Below are 21,249 nucleotides of genomic sequence, written 5' to 3'. Positions count from 1 at the left end.
CGTGCTGCATGCTTGGGATCCTCTCAATTCAGGTAGATCCCTGTCCATATTCAGTATCCCGGTGCCGTGGACGTTAAGAGGAAGATCCCTTAGCCCCGTTGCGGACTTGTCTTTTACGCGTCCGCTCTCCCGTGTTTCTCTTACAGTTGATCGCAAAGCTTCTACATCTAGTCTGTGGAGCTTTACTCGACAGCTGTTCTTTACGATTTCTTTTCCTGGTCTGTGGTGCGCCTGCGCGCGTTTTACTTCAAGTCCTATAAACTGACTTCTCAGTGAATGTACGTTAAATGTTCGGGTCGCCTACCTCGTGGCCAGCAGCAAAAAACTAGCGCATTGCTTCACTGCACAGCACGCGGTGCGGTATTGCATCGGGTTTTCTTCGGCGCGATTTAAATGTTTGGGTTTTAACGTATATTGACTCTGCTTCCTTCTAACCGGCCATCGTTTCTATAGACGCGCCGTATTTTTTTTTTAAATTTTTGTTGAGAGTAATTTAAATAAAAAGCGGTTAGACCCTCGCCGAACATGTGTGGGATGATTCTGACAGGGGTCAGTACGATTTTTCCATCGAAAGCCTCTCTATGGAGCTTGAGCAGTGCTCTTTGTTTCAAGTTCCTATTTGCCTCAGCTCTTCGGCAAATGGACGTTTATATCAAGTACTTAATCTTCTATTGAGAAATACCCACCGGCATTCTGCTGAAAGTTCGTGACATTTTTGTTACTGAAATGTTCTCTCATGTTGTGTTTCATATGGCGAGACCCGCCGGTCGCGCTTTCACGAAGCGCTGAGAGCAGTTTCTCGCAAACTTCCTAACGAAGGCCGCCGAGCAGGCTAATTACCCAGGCACGCATATATTAGCATAATTAAGACTAGGGAAACTGCGGTGCAAACGTAAAATTATTGTGGCGGGTAGTAAGGTGGCTTGCAAGCGTGCCCTGAAAGCTGCGCAGGAAACAAAAAAAAAGTGAACAAAATGTAAACAAATAAGAGTACGGCGGACGGGTCACGGCGGCGGCAAACGGTTTCAGTGACCACCACCGCCGCACCGCAGTTCGTGCTCGAGCGAGGTCTTCCGCACTAAGACCCCAGCGTCCCGCGGATTCTCTTTGAAGAACTGGCGTGCGCGTCTTGTGAGGGGGACTAGTGTCCCTTATGCCGCGTCGGCTTGCCTTTCAAGGCATGCTCGCCAAAGGTATATGGTAAGCCGGTCGCTCTTCTCGCGTGTTGTAAAGCCTTGTCTCTTTCTTGTTTCGTGACGATGTCTTTTTTTCTTTTCTCGTCGAGCCTAGTTGCCGGCGCTATCCTGCTTTTCAGAAGTGCTCTTAATTGCCACCAAAGTTGTACCCCCCCGCTTCTTTTACTGGGCTAGAAACTGCGTGACCCGTAGCCAAAGTTTCGTGAAAAAAAAAGGAAACCGCGAACTGCACGCCCCCTTTTCAGGGCTCGCTTTCTTTCTTTCTTCCTTCTCTCACTCTTATTCCTTCGCTCTTCCTCTCTTCCGTTTGATGCGCGCGGGCCTTTTGCAGCGGTTTGTGTAAAGCGGTTTGGTTGCGTCTCAGTTCTTTCGCCTTTTTTTCTCCCTCAGTTTTTTCTTTCTTTTTCGGAGTGTTGCGGGAGGAAGTCTCTTTATGCCGGAAGTGTTTATCAATTTATCTGTTTTATTTTTCAGGGGTTGGGGAGGTGGGTGAGTTGGGTGAAGTTCCACCTGTGCGCCTCCCTTTCAGTGAGAATGAAAGGGGGGGGGGGGGGGCATTTATGGTTTGAAACGCGTATTGCAGGTTTTGCATCAAAGCGCCTCTTGCAAACTAAGACTTGTACGCGGGGGCTTCGAAGTCTGATTTTTTTTTTTGTACATATCGCTCTGTGCGGTCCCTTCCACGTAAGGGGATTTTTTTCTTCGATTTTTTTTAATTCGTATACATTTTCGTTTTGCATATGAATCAGTATTTTTAAAAAGTGGAACGAGTTCATTTACCCCTGTAGTTACAGGCTTCGCGACTTGTATTTTTATTTTAATTATTCTTTTTTCTGATGCTGCGGAGGAAAGAATTTCAGTTCTCGCTGACCAGCTCGACACGCGGTAAATTTTCGCTCGGATTTACATTTTTTGACTTCACGTCGCTCGGACTGTACAGCTCTTTCGCGTCGTGCCCTTAACACCTCGTCTTCTTGCCACTGCTTTAGCCGAAGTATAGGTCGTGTTGCGATAATTGATTCGCAGCATTTGTTTGTTGTTGTTTGTTTTGCCTACCTGTTTGAACTTTCATTTTACGCTCGAAAAGCTGCATGAAAGTCGTTTTCTTTTTTCTTCTTTTTTTCTTGCTGTCTACAGCATTGACCTAGTAGCAGCACGACGTTTAAACGGAAAGTCCACATCACTGCTCTGGGGTCACGTGACCGCCACCTGACTAGTGAGAACTGAGGTTGCGAGAACGTTTTTGCAGGCTAGTTGGTGCATACTTAAAGGGGTTCACAGCGCAGACAGACCAAACACAGGAATAAACGAAGTGGCAGAACAGCGCTCTGTTCTCTCACTTCGTTTCATCCTGTGTTTTGTCTGTGTGGTCTGTAAACCCATTTAAACGGAGGTTGACCGTTTTCACCTCAAACACTGGACAATGAAAGTGCGCCTCCTGTAGTCACGTGACCCAGGGTCTGGGAGGGGACCCTTTTTAATGATGCAGAGAGGGAAGGAGTTTGGTGTAACAGTCGCTTTGCTTTCTTAGTACCGGAGGTGAATACTCTGCACAATTTACTATTAATTGGTGAATGTACGCGGTCTCTTGGTTCACGTTAAAGGAGCCTTCATCTTACAGCGACGCATCGTCGTGGTGCATAGCGGTAGTAGGCAGGTGTCCAGGAGTTCTGGACGTATATTTCTAATAATAATAACAACGCTTTTATTCATCAAAGTAAAAGTGCATATGATTAATACAGGCCAGCCAAAGCCAGTAACGCTTGTCGGGCTGTACCCGGTATTCGGAGGGGGAAACTTGTACGCATGTTCACGTCATTTTCAATACGTAATTGCTGGCTATCTGGTTGCACAAACCTTTAGACTACAGCGCAGTAGAAATACTGGCGAGACAAGAAAACGAAGCAAACACAGGCGCTGACTGACAACGTGCACTGCATTTATCTGGCACGTTAGCGGTTAGTTAGTGAGGAAAACCCTGAAACCAATCAGTATAGAAAAAAAGGACTCTAAGCTGATTTTTGCTGAGCGTATGCGTGACGGTTATACAAAGTAAAATCCGCTGCCCGCGTCGTAATTGTCAACAGAAATTATTCTCTAGAGCACGGATACCTGTATTTTGTTTCTTGGTCTATTACGCCTTATGAAAGCTTCGTTATGAAGGAAAGCAGGCGCTTTTGTCATTAAAAAAATTTTCTCATACAGGCCAACTGGGATTTGTCGTGTCTCTTTAAAGGGCGACTGAAGATGTTTTAGAATTTTATGAGCTTAAAGACGTCGAATGTACGGAACTCGCAAGTAAAGCATGGGAAGTCTTTTTGTGCTGGCATTTGAGATGCTGACGTAATCGCCGAATAACGCCACGACGGCGTTCAAGCTTCTCTACAGCGCACAGCGGTAGGTGGGAGGCGATGATGACGTCATCTATAGCGGCGATGCATTTGCAACGCTGAAACGTTTGCGCGGGAAAAGAAAACCGATGATGCTGAAAGTGAAGCCTCGAAACGTTGTTCTGCGGCATCTGGCGACGCGTGGCAGGATGTGGATGAAGGCAGCGCAAATCTGAATTCTTACAGGCAGTGATGTTATCAGCTAGCTTCTCCGCATTTCTTCTGTGTCTTGAGGAGAAGCCTTAGTATCATGGCGTCTCTAGTCTGCGGTTACGTGACCATTTTAAATGCTAGAGCAAGAATTCTTCGCATGATTTTCCTAGAAGATTCATAAATTGGGATCCTTGAATGTTGATGATTTGCCAAAAAAGTGTGTCAGATTCCTTTTACGCTGTATTGAGTGGACGTATTTCACACTCTTTGTTATCGCAAAGATGAAGTCAATTTTAGAGTGACTTGACTGGGGCAGGCAGTCCCGGAGATCACGTGTGCCACACTTCGGCGGCGACTGTTCATTGGGGGAGAGCGACGCAGTACGGTGCCATGTATTTTGAGTGGCAGTGAGAAAAGAGGCGACTGCAGGCTCCCCCCCCCCCCCCCCCCCTCCCAGGTCACGTGACCTCGGCTACTTTCGGCGCATAACGTGCCTTTTTCGCCGTGCACTTAATTAAGTAAATGGTATCGCACGTAAAAAGCTTTCTTTTTTGTGTTTCGTCTTCTGCGCGCAACGTGGAGTCCCCGTACTTTGTTCCTCCTTGTACGAAGCCGATTTCCTTCCGACGAGCTCGCGGTCTCGTATGCGTCGGGCCGCGTCCCCGAGGTGAATTCTGGGGGCTGCACCCAGCGTGAGTCGTCTGGCTTCAGAACTTGGCTACTTAGGCATGCGCGCTTAGTGCCGCATTGAAATGCAAATTCAGCGTCTCGCCGCTCCGTGCCGCGGCGCGCATCGGACTCGCTCTGACGCTATCCCAGCTGGAGTTCCGATCCCTTTCGCGGCGCTGAAGCGGATTCGGGTTTCCTTAAACGGATTACGGTTCCTGCATCGTGAAAAGGCTTTTAGTTTTGCTAGGCTGCCCACGTGGTTGGCGCGCATCGACGTATTGGGGCACTCGAGACTTTGAGCATTGTTTCGAGTCTCGGGTGGCTGATCCCACCTCCTTTTCTTGGCCCTTTTCCTTTCAGAGGCTTTGGGAGGCTTAAGACGCGACGGAGTGAGGTGTATTAAGGTTCTGGTGTTCTTCGCAAAAGTTCTGCTGCATCGTGTCAAACAGGGAAGGAAGGAGGCGGGGATTAGAGGGAGCGTGTTACCAGAATTCTGAGGTTCTTCGTTGACGTCTCGGTACCTTAAACCGGGCCGCTTTGTACACCCGTAATCTCTGTTCCACTTAGACACGGTCGGTTCTATTTAAGTCCTAGCTAGAATATCTGTCCTTGATATTTTATTTGGGACGATATTTGTCTTTTTGTTTATGTCGAACGCAAATGTTTGTAGCGCAACTTTTGCCTCTTTCAGGTGAACTTAAGTGGAACGTGCTTGATTTAAGAGAAACAGCCCCCTTGACCGTCTTTTATTTTTGTGCGCTTCCGGTTACTTCGCGTCGGTTCCAGTTGCTACACGCAGTGTTAAAGCTAAAATCGAGTCATTGCCCGCGAGAGGGCACATGACTCATCAGTCTCGGCCACGTGGCGTCTCTGAGCCACGTGCCGGTTAAATTTGAAACGTCTCTTCAGTGAGGCCAGTATCGGAAGGCGCATTTGAGTGACGGTGTTTCGCACACGTACGCTCCGTCTAATTCAGTTTTTTTTTTCCTGCCGAGAGGGGTGCTGCGGGAAAGCGGCGCCTGTGTGTCGAGGACCAATCCTTTGAAGCGAGGACTGTAAGTGCTGGAGTCGGTCCCGTTTTCTTCTGTCTTGATCAGAATTTATCCAGCCGCCCGTTATAAAAATGGTCTATAAACTTTCTATAGACCTATTATACACTCCGTTGACTTTATATAGATATTTAATTTCTTCTATTAAAAGTCACACACACACACACACACACACACACACACACATATATATATATATATATATATATATATATATATATATATATATATATATATATATATATATATATATATATATATAGGCAACTGTATACTATAGGCAACAGTATACTGAAATATGGTCATAAATCTATATATTGTCTATAGACTGTGTATGGGATTCTAGTCTGTAGGATTTGTTTATAAAAGTCTATACACTTTATAGACGAACCTCTATGGACAGTGTGTAGACTTTTCGAACCCCGAGTTCGAGTTTTCTTTACGAAGTTTCTGAGAAAGCTGTATAGCTTTCCTTTGTAGCCGCCCGGCTGCGCTTCGGTTGTAATTGAGTAATTGAGGCAATGAGTTGCAATGGTTGTAATTGAGGCAATGAGTAATTACTCCCTTATTACAAATCTACTCCACCTTGGGGGATTCCCCTATACATTTGACCGGTCTGTGGACTGCCAAAAAGTTTTTTTTAAGGGGCATGCGCCTGCACACAGACATGCCTGGACACTGCCTGGACAGACATGCCATTAATGGACACTGAGAACGATTTGAAGTTGCCTTAAATGGTAATGTAAGGCAGAAAAGTGAAATGCAGATTTCGTCGCCACGGGACGTTTTCACAAGCGGACAGCGATGACGTCAAGAGTAATTTTCCAACGGGAATCTCTGAGGCTATGCTGCATCGCCATTCACTTCTAAACGGGGGTCACAAAGTCCTTTTTGGTGATGGCTTCAACAATTCGAGTCAAGAGGGGGGCGGAAAAAAGCGTCCAATTCTCAAATCAATTTTTTTATTAGTTTTGAAAGCGCTTTCGGCTGCCTAACAAACATCAACGCAGCCAGAAATAGCCATAGAATCGATTTTTACTTAGGACAGAAATTGTGCAGTGTTGTGCTCAGTGGATTTTTAATTAACTCAGAATTGTGAATAACCGCGACCAACAAAGCGACCGTATCCCTAACAAGCCCCTATGGTATACGTATTGGTGGTGTCTACCCAGGCAACACGTTTCGCTCGTCTATTAGACAGCCAACGTGCATCCACAGAGTACCCCGCTTGTCCCAGTTTTTTTTTCTCATTTTCAGCGTAGTGTCTGCGCCGATCTTAATTGAAATGACTTCGTTGTTCTTCCGTGTTTTTCACTGGTGTAGTTTTTCATTGCTCTGCATGCTACCAACGTCCCTTGCTCGGAGCGCTGCTCTAAATCTCGTCCCTGCATTCGCACGCGGTGAATTCCAATGAGAGTCAGTGGAGGCTTAGTGTTGTGAGCATCCGCCTCTCACGCAGGAGGTGCGGGGTTCGATCCCCAGTGCCGGCGGGTACCCACCGGTGATACAATGGGCGCAACCTTTCCCCTAGTCTGCAGGTACTCGGCTTATTCAGGGTGAAATTCTTAGAGAATGGGTGTTTGACTCCACCGTGTGTAGAAGAATGTATCTACGCCCCTCTCAGTAATTAAAGCGCCTAAATGTTATCGTTAAAAGGTTAACTATTCAGTATTAGTTAGCACGTCTTAGCTGCATTCCGATGTACTGCACCGCTGACAATGATGTGCCGCAAAAAACGCCATTCTAACTAAAACAAGTACCTATTTTGAAAAGTTGTGCAAAGTGTTAGGTGAAACACCCTGTATGATTATACCTGTTCGAACAGGGCTAATTGGATAAATATGGGAGATACCTTTGCCTGGCAGAGGGCGTAGTCAGGCTGATGACAATGGGGATTATACGGTTACATTTTCGCGTTCGCGCATCCACCCTCCCCTAGCTGCACTCGCCTTATCAACTCATTTTGCTCCACCCGTCCGCGAGCGGTTTTGGATAGCAACAAATGGCGTTTTCACGCCTCGATGAGCACACTGTGTATCTAAATGACTACGTGTTATACATTCACTATACATGCTTACTGGACACATTGGTGTTGCTCTTTCGCGTGCGTTACCATCTGCGCTCGTTCTTATTTATTGTTATTGTTTGTTCGTATTTCGCATGTATACCAATAAAGGTCCAGGCAAGGATCACAGAGAAGCAATAATGTATCTAAAAGCGTACGCTCTAAACGTGGAAGGAGTAAAAACGAGTAAGCTGTCATTTCACGCACTCCCTTTACTCCCTTTCCATTGGAGTGAAAAGGGTGTAACCTATAGCGTAGCGCTCTCCATTTACTCACTTTTTATAAAATGGAGTGGGCTACAGTACATGTTACTCCATTTTTACTCCAATATAGGCGTATACTTGCTTAGACTGTACACGCTGTACAGATGACGACGTGTGTAGTAGTGGTTGTACTACACGCGGTTGTGCAGGAAAGCTTGGAAGAAGAGGAATAGTTAGTCGCCGAAGATGAAAGTCTCGGATAATAATACATGGACTTCCGATGTTGCTTCTGTAAGAGGAGGACAAGCCAAAGCTGCTCGCGTATACTGCTTAAGGAACACGTGTACTGTAGTTCACGCAGATGTTAGTCAACACTTGCAAGGTTTTGCATGGGGTTTAAGGAAAGAAGGCCGCTAATTCGACACGACACTTTTCGTACGTACATAGCGTTTTGTGTGTTTTTTGTTGAGTGTTTTTTGGTTAAATGTTATGGGCCAAAGCCAGGCAATAAAGAAAAAAGACATGTGGGCCTCAGAGTGGGCTGGCTGGTTTATGGAAGGCAGCTGGTTCGAACGTCCCAGCTGCTTGTGGCTAATGCTGCGTAAGTTGGTTTGCCGAAGCGGGTAGCCGCGAAACCACGGCGTGGCTGCAACGGATGCCCACCGTAGAGGGAACGGGAGAAGGGCGTCTGTTGAGGGTGTGCCACACCTCAGGTCCGCTATGCTTCTATGACGCTATGCGCCGTTCGGGGTTGGAGTGCAGGCGTCATGGCTGCCTACTGCGGGATGACTCTGGCACCCCATAGGGTGTTGTTCGGAGTCCTGACGGCGCAGGTGACCCGAGCAGTGCCTCCATCGACATCACCGATTGCGGAAGGAACTGCCTGTGGCAGAGTGCTGTTTCCGAGCTTTCTGCTGATGGGACACCGTCGGGGCTGGCCGGCGGATATTAGGCTGTCAGGATCGGGCTGCCCACTCAGTCACCACGGCGCGGACCTCCGCGCGCGGTTGGAGCGGGAAGATCCTTCCTTCCCTGCCGCTCATCACTGAGTGGCCTCTCCGACCGGTCGTAACGGGGTGAACTTTGCCACGTGGGCCAGGGCACAAACACAGCACTCATGCGCTCACCAACACCGTCCAACAATCTTGTGCCGTTGCCCAGCAACCCGAGCTTACCCGAGTCACTCGGGTAAGTTCGGGTAAATTTAGGAGGAGCGTCCCGCCAGCTGCGCGAGAGGTTGTTCGGGAAGGCCAACGTGGGTCGCACAGTCCTATATCGGTGGCTGCGATGGAAACAGCCACCTGCCAGTGCAGTGATGAATCGCTTAACCGCTGCGCCACTGCGCTGGTAGTGGTATGTGGACTCGCCACGGTCTATGAATGTTAAGTAGAGAATGACAACTTTTGCACTATGGGCATTTACCCCACCCGCCGCGGTGGCTCAGCGGTTATGGCGCTCGGCTACTGATCCGAGGTTCCCGGGCTCGAACCCGACCGCGGCGGCTGCGTTTTTATGGAGGCAAAACGCTAAGGCGCCCGTGTGCTGTGCGATGTCAGTGCACGTTAAAGATCCCCAGGCGGCCGAAATTATTCCGGAGCCCTCCACTACGGCACCCCTTTCTTCCTTTCTTCTTTCACTCCCCTCTTTATCCCTTCCCTTACGGCGTAGTTCAGGTGTCCGCCGATATATGAGACAGATACTGCGGCATTTCCTTTCCCCAAAAACCAATTATTATTATTGTTATTATTATATTATTTACCTCCTAAAGATATCGCGCCCTACCGTTAAGGCGGAGCTTAAGTGTCCCCTCCAATTGGGGAATGAACACCTGGGTTCGCACGTCTATTCGGTTAACTACGTTAAACCCCTGCCACATTTTAAAAATCTATGATGCGCATTATACCGTTCCCGTCTCACTTTCCAAATATCTGCACATTTCTGCTGATCCGTAGGTGAGCTCAGACATTGGCAAAAGTATATATCAACCACACATTTACTTGGGTGATGCGTAACTATATGTAGCTCTTTAATGAAAAAAAAATTAGCTGGCGTTTAAACACCGCTGACATACTTCTCTGGATTGGGAAGAAGATTTTGGAGAGAAAGGCGGTGAGACGGGTACATGAAAGAATTAAATAGCTAAATAGTTTTAGGAAGTGATTGTATAGTTCACGACATAGGCGGCCGCGTGGTTTAAAAGCAGCACAACACTTCGTCGCATCGCACAGGCTTTCAGTGCGAAAATATTACTTCGCGAGGTCTAAACGACTCACCGAGTTTGTGTGAAGCTTGACCCTGAGGGTGACCTTGGCCAAACCATGAATAAATGAAATAAACATTGCCGCGACTGGTATTTGAACCAGCGGCGACGCGAACAGATCAGCTTCGCTGTGCACTGCGCGAGAGCAATAAGCTGTCGCCGCAGCCGATCACGCCTCGTGTTAAACTGCATCGACACTTTCGCGCTGTGCATTGTACGTCGTCGTCCCCGTGAACTAATACCACTATCGGAATAATATCGTCGCCAGACTTACCGACGTCCCAGCAAAGCAAAACCGTGATCTAACCAGGCTAAACACATGCTTTTGCTCGTCTACTCGGTTTAACTACATTTAAACCCTACCATATCCTGCGTCCTAGCGTCCTGCTTCGTTACGAATGTCCACTTTTACCTCTTTCGCGCTCATATCCCATCTCCAGCTGATCATTGCTGGGCTGGGAACCGTTACATCAGAAGAAGAAATTTGAGACTTAAATGCTTCCACCGCATGTTCTATAATCAAACAGGAATTGATAGCCGCTACTACCTTTTGGAGCCATGCTTACGTCTCGACTCGGCACGACCACTCCAAGAAGGTGCGCGAATATAGTTCTAATACAAACAGTTTTTCTAAAACACTATTTCCACAAACTGTGAAAGACTGGAAATTGTTGCCGGAAGAGTGTGATTCAGTGTTGGATAATCGCGATTTTTATTGTCGACTGTATTCCTGACAACCTACTCCTGTCTTACTTTTGCTCAAGCTTTCTCTGTTACCTTTAATAATGTTCGCTGATTGTTTTGTCTTACTTTGATGTTAACTTCGCTTAATGTTCTTGTTGCTTTTTCTGTGACAATGCCTTGGAGGTGACGCAGGTATTCTGTAAATAAATAAAATTAAAACGGCCACGTGTCACGCCACCCCGACGACGCGCGTCCCGCCGCCGATAAGAAACTCGACAAGAGAGGTGCGCGCCGCGGCGGCGACGCTGGACAGAATCCTTGAGAAAGATGCGCCCAATTGAACGCCTCCCCCCGCGAACATCAAAAGGCGTAATACATACGCGGAGGTCGGGCCTCTTCTGCTTGTGTTCAGAGAGGACACGCCTTCGGGTATCAAAATCCACTCGCCCGAGCGTGGGTTCGCGCTTTGTGGCTTGAGAAAAGAATGATAGAGCAATAGAATTGAAGAAAGGACAGAAGAAAAATGGAAGAAGAAAGAGGGTTGTGCTGGTGCCGTTCTTTTGTTGCCCTTTGAAGCTGCACGCTTTCGCGCCTGCACCTCTCCTTGGCGCGCAGAGCGAATTGCGGGTTCTTTTTTCCCGGTTGTTGGTGTTCTGTTTGTTCACATCAGAGCTCCTACGTCTCATCACTTTCTCCTTTTGAAAAACGCGCTTGTGAACGGCGGAGGTATCAGCCGCACGGCAAAATGGAACGGACGTACTCCTTGACTATTTTTTTTGAGGGGGGGGGGGGGGGGGGCGGGGCTACTGGTCCGGAGTTCCCGGGTTTGAACCCGACAGCGGCGGCTGCGTTTTTATGGAGGGAAAACGCAAATGCGCCCGTGTGGTGTGCGATGTCAGTGCACGTTAAAGATCTCCAGGTGGTCGAAATTATTCCGGAGCCCTCCACTACGGCACCTCTCTCTTCCTTTCTTCTCTCACTCCCTCCTTTATCATTTTTCTTACGGCGCGGTTCAGGTGTCCAACGATATATGAGACAGATACTGCGCCATTTGCTTTCCCCCCAAAACCAGTTATTATTAAAGAAGAAAGTGGATGGGATTGGAATTAGTGAGTGACTTTTTGTGAATGGGATTGGAGATGTTTGGAGCCAGGGTTTCCGGCCTTTCCGCGACGTTTAAACTGTTAAGCGATGGAATAGAAATATGCTTGGAAAAGGTAAGAAGGGGGGTTGGGGGGGTTGTGTGAGATAAATAAGGACATGAGAACAACATGAGCGCTAAGCACCCCCCTCCCCCCTCCTTCCTTTTAAATCATAACTTGCCAACTAGCCCAAACTTCCACTTTGGTAAAAAAAAAATGACAGAATTTTTGAACTCTATAAACGTGTGGATGCATAACTGCATGGACGTTAACGGCGACGATGAAGACAGAAAATTCTCGCCTAGTGTCTTCGCGCCGCTGGTGGAAGTTGATGAAGACGACGATGTGGGGTACGTGCACAGCGCGACTTTATGTATGTATGTTGTTTGTGTTCGTCCCTCGCTGCACATGTTGACGGTCCCATTTTAACAACTTTCTTATCCCTACTTCCTCCGCATTTGAGCCTTGTTCATTTAGTATGGGTTCCCGGTCACAGCAGTGTGATAGTAAATGAGATGGCTGACAATCTCGCAAAGGCTTCCCTCAGCGGCCCCGTGTTGCCAGTTCATCCCGGCTACAGCCTATATTACAGTATCTAGATTTCGGCGACGTGTGTTTTTAAGCACGCAAGACACATCACTTTTAACATCGGCGGATTATGAGCACCTTAAATATTATTGGAACAGGAAAATTTGTTGCTCTCGGCAGCTTGAAGTATCACTGACGAGGCTGCGCTGCCGCATCCCCCCTCTAAATTTCTATTTACACAAGTCGGGTTTGGCGCTCTCTCCCCTTTGTGCATTTTGCCGTGAGCCTGAAGCTGTAGAACATTTTTGGCTGTATTGTCGCCGATTCAACTCACTGAGGAGAAGGTTGCTGGAGGAGCCCTTGCAGCATCTTGGCCTTAGTTTGAGCAGCCCGCTCTTGCTATCATTTGGCGCCACCACGTTTGGGTTCAGCCACAGATCTGTTTGCACCGCTGTTCAAAATTTCCTGACAGAATCTCACCGACTGCCTTGCTAAGTGTTCCAAACTTTTCTTTTCTATAAATTATTACATTTTGACTTAATCATTATTATTTAATCCCTCTCTTTATTATTATTCTTATAATTTTGAAACCAAAACTCTCATCCCTTTTCTGTTCATGACGAAGAATTCACCGGTGTTGCGCTCCCACGTGCTTTTCCTTTTTGTTAACTGCGTTCAGGTGAACAGCGACCCGATTCTTGGCCGATCCCCCATGCAGTGTGGGTATGTGCCATCTTTTGATAGGCTAACAACAACAACAACGACGTGTATGTTGCAGCTTACAACGAGGCGTGAACGGCTGCGGCGATAGCCTTTTCTGTAGTTCCTCGACACCACTGTTTTAAAACGTGGTAGGCGCATGTGCATTTCTTCTGCCGCAAAAACAACCTCCTTTAAACTGCACACATCCACGCTGCCTGTGAAGGCATGGCTTCATGCTAACGAGATGCTAGCGCCATGGACGGTGAATTGCCGCCTGTTCAGTACACCAGAGACAATTGACCATTGTTTTGTTCTGTGCATTGATGCTGTGTTCTTCTGGGACATTTTGCAATTGAACATTTAAGAAGGACATTGACATCCCACCCTACAGTATTCGTTTTTTTTTTGTCTGTGGAGAAAAACTGTGTTGCCTTATGATCTATTTATGTTGCTGGGACTATTTAGTCTCTGGAAGAGCCGCATGATGGACCGCCACGCCGAATCACCAAGGTCGTCGAAATCTTTGCTTCGTGAACAACGCGCTTTGGTGCGGGGAGTATATGCTGCCCCGCAAGAGCCGCCTAGCTGGCTCCCCTATCTGGATGCATGTGTGTGCCTCCCAGACTTTTGATGCTTTGGGAGGAGGGCTCATGCAGGGGTGTGGTGGCCTGGTGTTTTGTGGCGTAAGCGTGCTTAGACTTTCCTTTTCGGCACTATTTCCATGCAATAAAGAAATAAAAAAACTACGGCGATAGCCTAGTGCTCACGCGCAGTGACCAGCGAAGGTAACCTGTTCGCGCCGCAGCGGCTTGGAATGACAGTCGTGGATATGTTTTTGTTTTATTTTTATTTTTCCTTTCAATTGCCAGAAACGGTCAAACATCGCAAACCGACAAACATCGCATGATCTTCGCAAACTGACAAACATTGCAACATATTGCTGAAAGTTTACCCGTGCTTTCGCACTAATTCGCGTTGAAGCAAATACCGCGGAGTATTCAGGCATCGAAGTTGGTATGTACCTAAACGAACTGATAGCCAGGCAAAATATCTCAGGTTGGTGGAAAATCACTGATGATATACGTGGTCTTGTTAGCCTTGAAGAAAGGCCGCACGAGGTCACAACGGAGGTCACAACGTAGCAAAAGCAAACTGCGCTTGCGCTCGAATACATGGGCATGGATAGTATAGATCGCGTGGACATCACAATCAAGCAAAAGCAAGCTATAGTATACTTTTGAACGAGCGCTGGACACATTTACTATGCTATAATTGTGCTACGGAAGCTGGACACGAACCATATGCATTATATGGCAGGGCATGTCTTCGTCGAATGCGGTGGCCGATAGCGATGTTCTGGCCCCGCCTTAGGTGCGTGGCGCAGGCTGTTCGTTCATGGAAGCCGATGAATTGCTTTCATTTATTTCTTATTTCTCACTTGTCCCGGAAAGACGCGTACGCGTACTACGTTCTAAACATAAAATAATAATAAGGGAGTCAGCTGTTTTTTAGCGCACTCCCCTTTATAAAAGTGTGTGCTCTATTATAGATGACAGCTGACTCCTTTTTTACTCCCATATGGGCGTATTTGTATTTAGAGTGCACTCCTTACCCAAATTTTGTGCACGGATATTTGTTATAAAAAAAGGGAAAGTGTAGACTACTACTCCCTCGCAAGTCGCCTCACTGCCTCGACAGTTTCTAGTGCTAGAGTGAAACACAAAAATAAAACAAAACAAGACACAAAACAAACGAAATGCGCGACGCGCGCATCCGCTCCAGGTGTGTCTGACGCTCGCCGACCACTTTTTAGACACGTGACGCTTCGCCCCACGGGCGATTCTCAATTTTGTGTGTACTCTCACTGGTGGCGCTGTGTGTGTTTGGCCTTCAGCTTATTCCAGTCCATTTCTTGTTTGTTTACTCAGTCGTGCTGTTGTATGTAACTTTCTTACTAGCGCCTTTCGGAAAAGCAAGCTTGTGGATAACACGTGGACATCGCAGCCGTTTGTTTATATCATACCCTGAGCTGGACTTCTCACTACGGCAGCGCCACTTCTTACGCGCCTTCGCGCGCATTGCTATTGCGCTGTTTTTTTACTGACGAATACACGAGATGCGGTTTTGGCAGTCGCCGGGAGTGGTTGTTTATGCGTTACTGCGTTCTCATTCTTCTGCTTTCTGCCCGAGATGTTCAGGAATGTACGGTATGTCCTTCGAAGCTGTGATCACAAATAACGTCTCTGAAGAGCGTTCTCTTATAAGTCGTCCTTTCTACTGCCTTTACTCCCGACGAGGACGGCGACATCTTGTGCGCTGTTTTTACACCATTTACTGCACGCCACGCGTCGAGTCGGCGCGCTCGGCTACAGTGTCGTGCGTTATTCGTCGATTTGCGCAGTTATTTGTTCCTTGTGTTCAGCCCGCTTTTCTTGGGGGGTGCGAATTTTGTTTATTTTTTCATCATTCTTTCGTTCTTTTTTATGCCTTTGATGTTCGTTTTCGGTTCATCATTCATTCGTTCTTTTCCTGCTTTTGATGTTCGTGTTCGTTTCATCATTCATTCGTTCTTTTTCTGCTTTTGATGTTCGTTTTCGTTTCACCGTTCATATGTTTTTTTATGCTTTTGACAGCCCACCACGCCGCCTCTTGCGATGTCAAAGGCATCTTCGCGCGTGTCAAGACGCGGGCCTTGGTGTTGAGCTCGTCATCGGATTCCGAGACGTTGTGGTGCCGTAGGGAGCGCCGTCATATGCGTTCCGATAAGACAACAACAACAAGAAAAAAAATCCGCGCTCGGGCGCTCGGAATGTGCTCTATGTGCTCCCCAATGTAGGAGAGGGGCCTGTCTTTCATTCCTCTTTTTCTCCCCTCTCCTCATATGTGGTGACGAATGACGTCGAACGACCGACGGTTTTCGCGAGGTTAGATCTTCTGGCTTCTTGACTTTCCAGGCCCCAGGGGTTGTCCTGCGGGGCTGCATGCCAGACAAATGAAACGAAGTGTGGGCTTTGATAATATTACAAAAAAATTGCGGTACATCTCGTTAGGACTTTCGTCAGCATGAAACGACATCAGGCAGTTTTTCAGACATGGTTTAATCGTGTCAGTCGTGATGGTCACCATAGCAGTAATAGCAGCAGTTGAAAAATTCACTGGAGATAAGCCACCATCTCAAGGCAGCGAAGTTGGGACGTACATAACGCGTGCATGTTACCGGACAGGCCCAGCTGTGAAGCGGCGACTTTGCATTCTTAGAAAGTCGCCATAGCTTACGTGCTTCGGAGTTTATGTGTTTACCGATTGTTGCGCTAATTACCCATGTGGCAGGGGAGGAGAGTCATGGAAGGACTTGTGGAGGTTGTTTTTGAAACGGGAAAGGCAGGCAGAAATTATCAAGAAGCGATACATTTGCTTACGGTTGTATATAATGCGCGCATCGATGATCGCGCTTTAGAATTGAGGAAACGCGACTGATATTCCTGATCATTCGTGACTATAGCGCGTATTAGCGGTTTTGCCGAAGGCGCCGGTGTGACGACTACCCATGCTGCAAACTGCTAAAGTTTCGTTTTTGATTTTTGGTGATAGATGTGGCCACCATTGTGGTGGCCACGTTTATATCAGACAAAACTGGGACACGCCTAAATGCTTTGAATGACATAGGGGTTAGAAAGGAGATGAGGTTGATTCTTAAAAACAGAGCGTGTACTGAACCTTTTAAATGAAGTGAAAATGAAAAGGGGAGACAGGGTTTTTTTTTACCTGCTTTCCATTTCCTTCGCCTGTCTGATTTATCCCTTATATGGTACTTTTATTTTATTGCGAATGTTTTATAGTTCTCCCCTCAAAACTCGGCCAATGTCCGGTGTCAGAAAATTCTCTGACTGGTCGAGCTAGGTCACGTGAACGTGTGCCGTCATAATAGCCTGCCCTGGTGGGTCACCCTGATTACTTGAGAGAGGTCACCTGGCCTTGTGAGTCGTCACAACCTGCCCACGGCGGCAGGGGTCACGTGACCTTGTGGCATCATGGCGAAAAAATGGGATATATGCAAATGTGAGCATGATCACAACATATCGGATACCTTTTATTGCAGCTAGAAGTCTTAATATAGCGATTGATGGGCCGACACTCGCAAAGAAACTGACGGAAACAGAAACAGATGTCTACAAAATCTCTACAGAATTTTTTTTTCACTTTTATTACACAATATCCAAATACTGGATTTCCTATATGGTGTTGCATATTACACAGGATTATATTACGCAGGGTTACTCGTGGCGTCCCAATTGGTTTCGCTTTTTCTTTGTCGGGTTTTCTTTGGAAATGCATGACATGACAGCCTTCTGTGGGCACTAAATCACCGCACAGTGACGTATTTGATTCGGGGTTGTAATGTCTCACTGCGATGGCCTTGCTTTTGGTCGTCCGGCGCCCCCCGGTTTTTTCGGATGCTGCCTCAGCGGACCTGTAGGCGGCAAATCAAACAAAATTGACGAACAATGCGTTTTTATGACAGGACTGCATCGTAGCACAAGACATTTCTTCTTACAGTTTCTATGTTTTAAACGTTGCCAGTGTTTTGATCTTGCTAGGAAGTTGTGGTAGCGCGTTGAGAAAGGTATTTCGTTTGTTTCGTAGTTGCTGATCGGTACAAGATGCGCAGTGCGTGCAGCTCTTTGTGACTCCTTACAGGGAATGCACCGAAGGAACCACAGTGCTCTGGAGAGTGCGGCATCTAAATAGTCTTTGTGGGAGTGGCATTGTTCAGTTGTTTTTTCTGTTTTCTGTGAGTAGTTCTCTTCTAGATGCGGGATGAGTTTGTCTCCTCAAAAGTTCAATGCAGAGCTGAAAATACATTTGGTATCTGAGCGTGGATTATGTGTTTCCTCTTATACTGCTTGGTCCCGTACTTGGCATGAGATATTTTGATGGAAAGCACCAAGCAGAAACTTTGGTTGAGAGAGAGGGAGGAGAGGGCGCTGCTGCTGCCTTCTTTTCTGTGCGTCGTGTGGTGGCACAGTCCGATAATATAAGACCAGGCTACACATATGCGGAGGATCGCCGTGCAACTGCTTGCGTGCCCAATGGGCCGCGTACTATGTGTTGAAACTTAGCGAAGTGCGGCGGTTTCTCGCCTACGTGTTAGCGGGTGTTTGAAAGCTTCGCCGAAGGTTGCTTCGATCGTTGCCCTCTTCCTCGCATATTGAAAAGTGGCGATATTGTTATTATGCTTTTGATGAGAAATCTTTCAAATGATTCTTTTGCTTTGGATGCTTTTAAAATCCTGCCACATCGAAATGGCGGTACTTCTGTCATATCATTCCGTGTTTGCTTTTGCTGCTTTACCTGCACTTGCCGCACTAATGCTCGCCTTTGATTTGCAGACTCCCCTCATAGACAGAGTCTCTTTGGGACGTTAAACCTCCATAAACCAAACGTTTGCCGGACGATCATAGATCGGACATCGGTGCCTCTCGGACTACGCACCCAGTGTTAAGGGCTCCATTAGCATAGCCTCGTAGTCGGCAGAGTTGTTGGTTATGTCTTGGACTCTTTCCCCTGGCTTCTCGTCTCTGCCCAGGTCCCAGATTCTGCAAAAGATGCAGACGAGGCGAAAACATTTTACGAAGAAATAAAAAGCGATTTAGCTGTCTGACTTCTCGATGGACACCTCAACCAAGCTGTAAAGGAAGGGACGGAGGGATTGAAGGAAGGAAGGAAAATAGAGAAAGGTGGCGCAGCAGGGGGCTCCGGATTTATTAATGCAGTAGCGTTAAAAATCTCATGTGGGTCAAAATGCGTCGTCGATCACAATATTCGCCCATTGGCCGAAGGGCAGTGACGTCACCGGAGCGGATCAGTCCAATTGGCTGGAAGGAAGTGACGTCATCAGACTGAGCATTATCTTCGCTAGAGGGTAGTGACGTCACCAGACCAGGGCATTCCCATTGGCTACAAGGAAGTGATGTCAGCGGAGCGGGTCTTTCCAATTGGTTAGAGGGCAGGGACGTCATCAGGCGGTATTATCCCCATTGGCAGGACGGAAGTGACGTCACCAGTTCGGAATTGACGTAAGTTTCGATGAAAGTATCAACAGCTGCTTATGCTGCCGCATCGCAAGACATAACGGAATTAGGTGTCACTGTGGATGTTACTATGCCACCTGGGGTTCTTTAACGTGCACTGACACCGCTCACCACAAGGGCGTTTTTTGCATTTCGCCTCCTCTATAATGCGGCCACCGCGTCCGGGATTCGAACCGCGTTCTCGTGCTTAGTAGCTGAACGCCATAGCGACCGAGCCACGAAGGCGGCTAAAGAAAATAAATGGATAAATTAAACTAAGCCAGTGCATAAACAAGATGTAGTTGCTAGTTCAGCCATTTCCATGTTCATGTGGTGGCTTATCGTTCACCTATCGATAGACCTATTGGCTATCACACCGCGCGCTTACATTTGCGTGTACGGTAGAAGGGACCTCTTGGCACGCCCGACCACCCCGCTTTTTCCGTGGGCCTGGAAGTCAAGTGGTGCGCTGGTCCTATTGTTGGCGACGATGCCGGAGTGGCCTGCAGCAAGTAGCAGATTTTTTTTAAAGTTGGAAAAGTTTTTGCATGAACCATGTTACAGTGCGTATTCAGAACTTAGAAAGGGTTCTTAGAGCCAAAGACCATAAGAGGGACCTCGTTATGCGTACTAAGAATTAAACGTATAAGTGAAAAAAAACAGCAGTCGCGGCAAGAAAAAAACAGTGGAAAAGCGAAAGATTTACACTGATTAGTAGAGAACTAATTGGCTAGTAGTGCACGACATTAATTATGGAAAAGAAGAGGAGAACGCAAATTATTCAAGGATCCAACAGGATCTACTGAATATATCCTTTTACCCAGCACGCTGAAAACCGGTTGCGAGTGCGAGAGTTTGAGAATTCGTTCTCAATATCAACAGATTTCGCTGAACTGACCTTTCGTTGCACTCTTCTTCAACTGTCGCTTTTGACGCTATTCGATTTTTGGACCTCTCTTGTCCCCTCATCCGATAAGAGACCTCTACGGTATTAAAAAATGAATAACAATAAACAATGCGATATTCACCAGTGTCAGGAGCGATAGTCAACAGCGTTATGGCGAGCCCAGAGAGGACGACTCGCAGTGCCAAGGCCATGCTGGTGTGGAATATCGTGCTAGCAGCTGTTCCAGTCTCATTCACAGCGGGGCAATCAACACTTGCTCGTGCGCACGAAACGAGAGCTGGTATAACTTTTATGTGCGGGGCAGAATTGGAGGCATCGGAACTCGTTTCAATGTTTACTTATTTAGTAATTATTTAACTTCACAGCTGCAGGTCTCCTTCATTGTTCTTTTTTGTTTGTTTGCGGGCGTTCCTTTCTTTTACGTCAGTTTTGACTGCTGTGGAGAAAAATGCTATTGCTTTCTGTTTCTTTGTGATGGGTTTTGTGTAGAATTAAGAGGGTTTCTTGTTTAGTTATCAACCTTGATCTTTGTTTTTTTTTGTATAATTGTCTCTTTTTTTTCTTTACAGCTAAATCATGTGAAAACGCCAACTGGCGCTGCAGTTGTGGCCGTAGTGCTAACATCTGAGAAACGTACAGTCTGTGAAAAAACTATGGGGGTGCTTAAGCCACCTTAAGAGTGGAGTGCGATGCATTTGGATTTCGCATTTCTCGCCGCTTCTGTTGCATGTTCTGTTTGCATTCGTGCCAGTTTTTTTTTTCAATTTTCGATCCATTAACCGCCATATTCGGACTGCTGGCTTCAGTAGCAGGTATCCCCTATGTTCTGTTGCTGCCGGCATTTGCATATGTCAATTTTTCCCGATTTTTAATTGATTCTCTACCTAATTTGCTGTCTAGAAACTACTAGAAATTATAGATTGCTCGCAACCTGGTGGGCAGGCTGTGATCACGTCACAAGCTCATGTGGCCTCTCTTGACCAATCATTAATTGCCACCTGCCCCGATGGTCAAGTTCCCCACAATCCAGTGGGCAGTTTGTAACAATATCACGAGGTCACGTGACCTCTCTCAACAAGTCAGGGTGGTCCATCAGGGCGGGTTTTCATGACGTCACAAGGTCACGTGACCTCTATCGACGAAGCGAAGTTCGCGACACCGGACATCGTCGGGGTTTTGGTGCGACGGCATCTGCGGTCCTATGCCATTAACAAATGTAGTCGCATTTTT

At 47.1% G+C, this 21,249-nt stretch overlaps 2 protein-coding genes across 2 annotated transcripts in view; one reads left to right on the top strand and one right to left on the bottom strand.

The window, feature by feature from the left end:
• LOC144133418 (beta-1,4-glucuronyltransferase 1-like) overlaps window positions 1-21,249 on the top strand; it is a 271,081-nt gene that overhangs the window by 84,414 nt on the left and 165,418 nt on the right. The window lies entirely within an intron of this gene.
• On the bottom strand, window positions 17,216-20,310 carry LOC144135510 (uncharacterized). Its single transcript, XM_077668160.1, has 4 exons — window positions 20,141-20,310; window positions 19,501-19,615; window positions 18,535-18,638; window positions 17,216-17,512 (listed from the first exon to the last, which is right to left on the bottom strand). The coding sequence occupies exons 1-4, from the start codon at window positions 20,208-20,210 to the stop codon at window positions 17,445-17,447; spliced, it is 357 nt and encodes a 118-aa protein (XP_077524286.1). The 5' UTR covers window positions 20,211-20,310; the 3' UTR covers window positions 17,216-17,444.

This window comes from Amblyomma americanum, chromosome 5 (assembly GCF_052857255.1).
Source record: "Amblyomma americanum isolate KBUSLIRL-KWMA chromosome 5, ASM5285725v1, whole genome shotgun sequence".
Lineage (NCBI taxonomy): Eukaryota > Metazoa > Arthropoda > Arachnida > Ixodida > Ixodidae > Amblyomma > Amblyomma americanum.
This window is presented reverse-complemented; position numbering and strand designations above follow the sequence as displayed.